Source organism: Salvelinus alpinus, chromosome 1 (genome assembly GCF_045679555.1).
Source record: "Salvelinus alpinus chromosome 1, SLU_Salpinus.1, whole genome shotgun sequence".
In the NCBI taxonomy this organism is placed as follows: Eukaryota; Metazoa; Chordata; class Actinopteri; order Salmoniformes; family Salmonidae; genus Salvelinus; species Salvelinus alpinus.
The window spans coordinates 70,717,223-70,725,633 of record NC_092086.1 but is presented as its reverse complement, the minus strand read 5'-3'; the positions used below and the strand labels follow the sequence as shown (position 1 = coordinate 70,725,633).

The following is an 8,411-nucleotide window of genomic DNA, read 5'->3' as shown; positions in this document are numbered from 1 at the left end:
AGTCCCTCGTTCGAATCTATGGCTGAATCACATCCGGTCGTGATAAGGAGTCCCATAGTTCAGCGCACAATTGACCCAGCGTCGTCTGTGTTTGGCCGGGGTAGGCCGTCGTTGTAAATAAGAATTTGTTCTTAACTTACTTAAAAAATATATATATTTCATAAGTACTTTACACCACTTCCTGAAAATCACTGACGTCATGATTTGATCTCGATTTTTTCCGAGTTCCCCGTTATCTTGAAAGCACCAACAATTCTATTCAACCTCCTCCTCCCTTGAACCAGGAAATTGTCGTGGTGTGCCGGTGTCTATTTCGCCTATTTGTGCAGTCATATTAGGGTGTCTAGATTGATATATGTGTGTATCACATTTTTACCATCGTTGTATCTTATGTCTTCTATTTTCTACTCCGGCTACTCATCCAAAACCACATATCTAGCTTGGGAGAGAGGATTTGCAGTCTCGCCAAACAATGAGGTAAATTAAGTCCGTGGAAAATCTGTTTTGTGTAATTGCCTGTTTTTGTTTCAATATGCTACGTTACAATGTCGCGCTTTAAACATTGGTGTTAATTGTCCTGATTCTTTATTTAAATTCGAACAAGGGTAGATTAACGTTTGTCATAGTTTTTTTTCTCTCAAATTGACGAAATTCACGACAAAGCGCCTACGAACATGATTTATGGTTGGGCTATGCACTTGTGTGTAAAATGGTGCGAACGTAGACTACCGGTGTTTTATAGCTGGAGATAAAACATGGCCATACTCAGATGTATTTACCATATTCAGATTACTAGTTTTTGAACGTAGACATGGAATAACATTTCGTTTATATGTAAGTAGATTTCTCCGAACCTTTTTTATAATTTAGTTTATTCTACTGGCTAGGAAATAACTGCTCTGCTGTTCTCAAAATTAAAATACACTACAATTGCCAACACCCGATTGTTCAGACTATTTATAGACCTATAGAGTAGCGTAGCAATATTGGCAGATTCAGAGGTTTCGAGTAAACATTTTCCAACACCAATTAGCTACAGTAGACCCATGCAGTTTAGTTTTAATTGCAAAATAGTAGTCTACATTCCCTCTTCCAGGTTAGGTGTAATTGCTTTTCTTATTTTTTATTTGTTTAATATATTTAACCTTTATTCATTAACTAGGCAAGTCAGTTAAGAACAAATTCTTATTTATAAAGACTGCCTACCAAAAGGTCTCCTGTGGGGACAGGGGCTGGGATAAAAAAATAATAATATATATATATATATACATACATCACTCTACCGGTCAAAAGTTTTAAAACACCTACTTATTCAAGGGTTTTTCTTTATTTGTACTATTTTCTACATTGTAGAATAATAGTGAAAACAACATAAACAATGAAATAACACATATGGAATCATGAAGTAACCAAAAAAGTTTAAAAACAAATATATTCTTCAAATAGCCACCCTTTGCCTTGATGACAGCTTTGCACACTCTTGGCATTCTCTCAACCGGCTTCACCTGGAATGCTTTTCCAACAGTCTTGAAGGAGTTCCCACATATGCTGAGCACTTGTTGGCTGCTTTTCCTTCACTCTGCGGTCCAACTCATCCCAAACCATCCCAAACCATCTCAATTGGGTTGAGGTCGGGGGATTGTGGAGGACAGGTCATCTGATGCAGCACTCCATCACTGTCCTTCCTCGTCAATTAGCCCTTACACAGCCTGGAGGTGTGTTGGGTCATTGTCCTGTTGAAAAACAAATGATAGGCCTCCCGGGTGGCGCAGTGGTCTAGGGCACTGCATTGCAGTGCTAGCTGCGCCACCAGAGACTCTGGGTTCGCGCCCAGGCTCTGTCGCAGCCGGCCACGACCGGGAGGTCCGTGGGGCGACGCACAATTGGCCTAGCGTCGCCCGGGTTAGGGAGGGTTTGGCCGGTAGGGATATCCTTGTCTCATCGCGCACCAGCAACTCCTGTGGTGGGCCGGGCGCAGTGCTCACTAACCAAGGTCGCCAGGTGCACAGTGTTTCCTCCGACACATTGATGCGGCTGGCTTCCGGGTTGGATGTGCGCTGTGTTAAGAAGCAGTGCGGCTTGGTTGGGTTGCGTTTCGGAGGACGCATGGCTTTCGAGCTTCGTCTCTCCTGAGCCCGTACGGGAGTTGAGACAAGATAGTAACTACTAACAATTGGATACCATGAAATTGGGGAGAAAAAGGGGGTAAAATAAAAATTGATGGGTGCCATCTCCAGACTGCAAGTTTCAGATCTTTCCATAGATGTTCGATAGGATTCAGATCAGCAGCCTAGAAGGCCACTTCAGAATAGTCAAATGTTTTGTTCTTATCCATTCTTGGGTGCTTTTAGCTGTGTGTTTTGGGTCATTATCCTATTGGAGGACCTGTGACTGAGACAGGGGGGGTGGGGCTTTGGATCACCACTGGCTGTATGCGAACGAGTGATGCGCGTTTGGACCAATTCTGGCTATATCCAAGGCTCAGCCAATCGTTCATGAAACAACAGAATGCAGCACGCGACTGAAGAGAGAAGAGACAACCAATTTTCTAGTTACGGCATCAGCGCGCGCTCTGGAAAGACAGCGGGAGAGTAGAAAGTCAGTTTGCAACAACCCCTGAACGATAACGAAGAGGTAGGTGAGAAGCCTGACCAAGGAGACGGGTGAGAAGGTGATGAAGCGTACTTCATGAGCAACTGGCATTTGGAAAGTTTGAGGTGAGGGAGAAACTGTGGTGGAACAAGTTGTTAAGTATCTTTCTAGCTGGATCGAAGTATCCGTTAGCTAGCCAGAGAAATGTTGAGCAACATTAGCCAACTTAACTGATCAAATAATTGAGTTTATGGTGTGAAAATTAGCTGACTAATAAAGTCAGACGGCTAACGTTAGTAACCTAACCAATTGGCTATAGTATTGACTTGTATACGACTCCTTGCCGTTCCTCAAGTTATAACGCAACACGTTAGTTGCTTACTGGACCCTGGCAATCTGTGTGAAATGTTTACTAGCTAACGAACGGATGTTTTCCCTAAGGTATGTGGTTAATTTTCAGAATGAGAGAATTAGGTGAAAAAGAGCCGTTGCTTGTTAAGCAAGTGGATTCAGGGATGAAGTGTAGCTGGAGCTGATCCTGGTTTAAGCTGGATGCCACCAGAGGTGAAATGAACACCACACACTTTCCCTCTTTCTCACTTTTTCAATACAGAGCAGTGGATAAAAATGGGTATGTCAGGTGTACTTAGCATTTAGCTCGAATTTTTGCATCACAAAACTGAAGTAAAAGAGGCCTCCAATTTATTTAATGGACTGGATCTTTATACATACCACTTGGATCCTGTTTCAGTAATAATGAAATCAGACTTTCTTGTTACGTGTCCGATAATCTACCATTTATATAGGAGTGGTTAAAACATGCTAATAATGGTCCTCTGAGTATATAAAAAAAAGTTTGCTATAGCTCCACTGGTATGCCATCCAGCCCTGGAGTTTTCCCAGACTTAAAGGCTTTCATTGAATCAAGAAGTTCCTTCTCTGTAATTTGGCCATCACATAAGTGTTTCTGTACAGATATTCATTTTACATTATTAAAAGGGAAAAATCCATATAATTAGCTTCGGTTAGTGGAGATGGAGGAGACTGAAACGAAAACATGCTTAAACTACTTTACTTCCTCTTTCAAAGTATCGTTCGGTGAATAATGAGTGATAACTCCATCATTTGTAACAAGTTTCAGTAAAACATTTTTGATAGCATTTCTATGTTGAAGATTGAAAAAGAATTTGGTGCATTTTTCCCCATAATATATTACACTGGTTCTTTCTTGAAAAAGTTCCTCCATTTCTTTTTGTTTTTCCTCTAACTTACTCTGAACCTCTATGGTACAGTTTTTATTGCCATCTATCTGTACTGTTAGTCCTTTGTTAATATGGACTCTTTTGACCTAAATTGCTTTTGTTTTATAGATGAGTACTGAATTGCGTGGCCTCTAAAGGCACATTTAAAAGTGTCCCATACAATAAGGGGATCTGCTGTACCTATGTTATGTCGGGAAAAGTCAGTTTATATATTCTTCTGTCCTAGTTAAAAACAAGTTATCATCCAGTAGGCTTTGATTAAATTTCCAATATCCTCGCCCACGTGGAAATTATGTAAGAGTACTATAAACTCAGCAACAAAAAGCAGCGTCCTCTCACTGTCAACTGCATTTATTTTCAGCAAACTTAACATGTATACGAACATAACAAGATTCAACAACTGAAACATAAACTGAGCAAGTTCCACAGACATGTGACTAACAGAAATGGAATAATGTGTCCCTGAACAAAGGGGGGGGGGGGGGAAATCAAAAGTAACAGTCAGTATCTGGTGTGGCCACCAGGTGCATTAAGTACTGCACTGCATCTCCTCATGGACTGCACCAGATTTGCCAGTTCTTGCTGTGAGATGTTACCCCACTCTTCCACCAAAGCACCTGCAAGTTCCCGGACATTTCTGGGGGGAATGGCCCTAGTCCTCACCCTCCGATCTAACAGGTCCCAGACGTGCTCAATGGGAATGAGATGTGGGCTCTTCGATGGCCATGGCAGAACACTGACATTCCTGCCTTGCAGGAAATCTCACACAGAACGAGTAGTATGGCTGGTGGTATTGTCATGCTGGAGAGTCATGTTAAGATGAGCCTGCAGGAAGGGTACCACATGAGGGAGGAGGATGTCTTCCCTGTTACGCACAGCGTTGAGATTGCCTGCAATGACAACAAGCTCAGTCCGATGATGCTGGGACACACCGCCCCAGATCATGACGGACCCTCCACCTCCAAATCGATCCCGCTCCAGAGTACAGGCCTCGGTGTAACACTCATTCCTTCGACAATAAACGCAAAACCTACCATCACCCCTGGTGAGACAAAACCGTGACTCGTCAGTGAATAGCACTTTTGCCAGTCCTTTCTGGTCCAGCGACGGTGGGTTTGTGCCCATAGGCGACGTTGTTGGCGGTGATGTCTGGTGAGGACCTGCCTTACAACAGGCCTACAAGCCCTCAGTCCAGCCTATTGAGGACAGTCTGAGCACTGATGGAGGGATTGTGCGTTCCTGGTGTAACTCGAGCAGTTGTTGTTGCCATCCTGTACCTGTGATGTTCGGATGTACCAATCCTGTGCAGGTGTTGTTACACGTGGTCTGCCACTGCGAGGACGGACAGCTGAACGTCCGTCTCCCTGTAGCGCTGTCTTAGGCGTCTCACAGTACGGACATTGCAATTTATTGCCCTGGCCACATCTGCAGTCCTCATGTCTCCTTGCAACATACCTAAGGACCCTGGGCATCTTTCTTTTGGTGTTTTCAGTAGAAAGGCCTCTTTAGTGTCCTAAGTTTTCATAATTTTGACCGTAATTGCTGACTGTCTGTAAGCTGTTAGTGTCTTTAATGACCGTTCCACAGGTGCATGTTCATTAATTGTTTATGGTTCATTAAACAAGCATGGGAAACAGTGTTTAAACCCTTTACAATGAAGATCTGTGAAGTTATTTTACGAATTATCTTTGAAAGACAGGATCCTGAAAAGGGGTCTTTTCCCCAGGCTTTTAACCGTTATTTCATCGTTAAAGCAAGCAAATTTGGCAGCGATTGGGCGTTCATACCTCTGCTCTCTCTGTCCGAAACGGTGTACACGTTCAAGTTATTTTTTAACGACAGCTTCACGTGGGATCTGAAGCGCTGTAAGGAGGAACTCTCTAACTACACCTTGAGGTACTTTTCCTTATTTCTCTTGGATACCTGTAAGTACCAGATTCTCTCTCATGGATCTAGTCTGTATGTCAAGTAAGTCTTCTCTCAGAACGATGTTCTCCTTTTTAAGTTCATTAACTTCGGTTTCAATCTTATTGACTGTCCCTTTTAACTTGTTTGTGTCTTTCTCCAATGTCGCAGCTTTTTCGTCACTCATCTCGAGCCTTGCCTTAAACTCTTTTATATATTTGCTGACTAGTTCAAGTATGCCCAGTTTGTCATTTATTGATTTTAACAGATCGGTTTCGACCTCTACCATTCCCGGTGGTGAAAAGATTAAATTGTGTCCGCAGAAGAGTCAAAAGGAAAGAAGTACAAAGGGGAAACGGAGGTTGAGAGACGTATGACTTGAAACGATCACTTTACCGTTTTAATAAAGGCTTCATAAACTGAAGTAGCTGTATGTGTGGATAACAGAGAGATGCGGAAGGATCAGGAATGTGAGGCTGATTGTGAGAGATGTCAGCACATTAACGTTACTTATAGCTGTCTTTCAGTATGTGGCTGTCAAAGAGCGGTGACAGAGTCCAGCTGTCTTTCAGTATGTGACGGTGGTTATTAAGCATAGTTGTCACTCATGCCTCCTCAGGACTGGTGTCTCTCATACACACCAGCAGTACTACAGACAGACGGTCACTAATGCCACTATACAGTATTATGGACACACATTTACATTGACATTTTATGTTATTTAGCAGACGCTCTTATCCAGAGTGACTTACAGTTAGTGCATCCATCTTAAGGTCAGACAACCACATATCAGTCATAGTAAGTACAGTTCCCACAAAGTAGCTTTCAGCAAAGTCAATGCTAGTGCAATGAAGGTATGGTTTTTTGTGGGGTGGGGGTTCAGGTACTAATCAAGGTACTCTTTGAAGAGGTAGGTTTTCAGATGTTTTTTGTGATCTATTAAGGGACTCAGCTGTCACACACCCGACCGCAAGGGGACATCTTTATTTACACCCAAGTTTCCTGTAGACACTAGCCAGGGCATGATGGTGTGAGGCGCTTGCATTCACAGAAAGTCTATTTTTAAACTTGCCTTTGTTCTATGCTTCTGCTTATTTTGATGCCTTCACTTTGAGTGTGTCTGTGCAATTGCACCGTGTTAGCCACTGACCTGTAGGGCAAGACTATCACAAATAGCTCTCGTCTGTATCAGGGTTCATTAGCTCTGAGAGCCACCTGCAGTAGACAGGTCTTGGTCGCATTCCCCTGCTCAGACATCAACCAATGATTGCGTGCCACGTCAATTGCGTGTGGTTTTTGTTTTTATAGCGATAGTCTTTAAACTGGTAGCTAGCAAGGTGCGCTAGCAAGGTGCGCTAGCAACTGTATTACACGCTATACATTTATAGTTGTATACAGAAAGCATGTCTTGGTTGAAGGTGGGAGTTTTTTTATTACGCTCTGCATGTATTTGTGTCTGTTTTCAAAGTGAGTGAGAGTCTGTGGCTGGAACATTGTCACCCAGGTCACATTCATGGTTGACTATAGGAGTTGGCTATGCAGCACAAACCGTTCAGGAACCTGTCTAGAGTGAGTCAGGGTGTGAGTCGGCTAATTTAATGCCTTTTCTGGTAAATTTTTCTGGGGTGAGCCTCAATAATTTAAAGTGGTTTCATTTCCTCATCTCCTTTCCATCAGCACTGAAAGTATTGGAGAGGCATAAACGCAATATGATGGATGCCCTACAAGGGTCAAATTGTTAATTAGGGTACGCAACAGAATACATTTTAAAATGTCTTGCAGCAGATAACTAAAATGAGCATTTCTTTTTGGATATAGTAGTCCCTCCCTGTTTCAGTCCATTCTCTTCCGTTTTAGTGCATAACAAACACAAACCAGGTATTTCTAGTCCAGCTTTCTGAAATGCAAACGAAAGGAAGGAGATAATGAAAGGAAACCTTCAGGCTAATGAAAAACACCCCTGGGAACCTCTACAAAGGGTCATGTCCACGTAAAAAGACCCATGAGCACCAACAAGAAGTTTATAGGATCATATCAAATTTGGAGTACATTTTCTTTTGTTGAGTTGACTGAGAACACATTCTCATTTACAGCAACAACCTGGGGAATAGTTACAGGGAAGAGGAATGAGCCAATTGGAAGCTGGGGATGATTAGGTGGCCATGATGGTCAGATTGGGAATTTAGCCAGGACACCGGGGTTAACACTCCTACTCTTACGATAAGTGCCATTGGATCTTTAGTGGCCACAGAGCGTCAGGACACCCGTTTAACGTCCCATCCAAAAGATGGAACCCTACACAGGGCAATGGGATATTATTTTTTTTAGACCAGAGGAAAGAGTGCCTCCTACACCACTTCCAGCAGCATCTGGTCTCCCATCTAGGGACCAACCAGGACCAACCCTGCTTAGCTTCAGAGGCAAGCCAGTCGTGGGATGCAGGGTGGTATGCTGCTGGAGTCTATAACATACTTTAGACTGGGATCAAATGTTTTGTGGCAAAGTAACATTTTCTGTCATTTTACTGTGCACACACAGAGAGAGTCTGGACTGCAGTGAGAGAACACAGTCCGAAGGCACCATGGGTTCTGTAAACAAACTCAGCCCCAGATAAGGCTCAACTCCTAGAAACAAAGAGCGAGAGGGAGAGGG

The 8,411-nt window shown here is 43.0% G+C and overlaps 1 protein-coding gene across 2 annotated transcripts in view; it reads left to right on the top strand.

Annotated features, from left to right (window-relative positions):
- The first annotated feature begins 237 nt into the window (after positions 1 to 237).
- The window catches only part of LOC139584586 (vasodilator-stimulated phosphoprotein-like), a 33,536-nt gene continuing 25,362 nt past the window's right edge, over positions 238 to 8,411 (top strand). The window contains exon 1 of one of the 2 annotated variants that reach the window (XM_071416630.1): positions 238 to 477. In XM_071416630.1, the coding sequence (XP_071272731.1) occupies positions 473 to 477 (5 nt within the window). In that variant the 5' untranslated portion in view covers positions 238 to 472. The remainder of the gene's footprint in view (positions 478 to 8,411) is intronic. The other variant, XM_071416612.1, reaches the window with a different exon arrangement.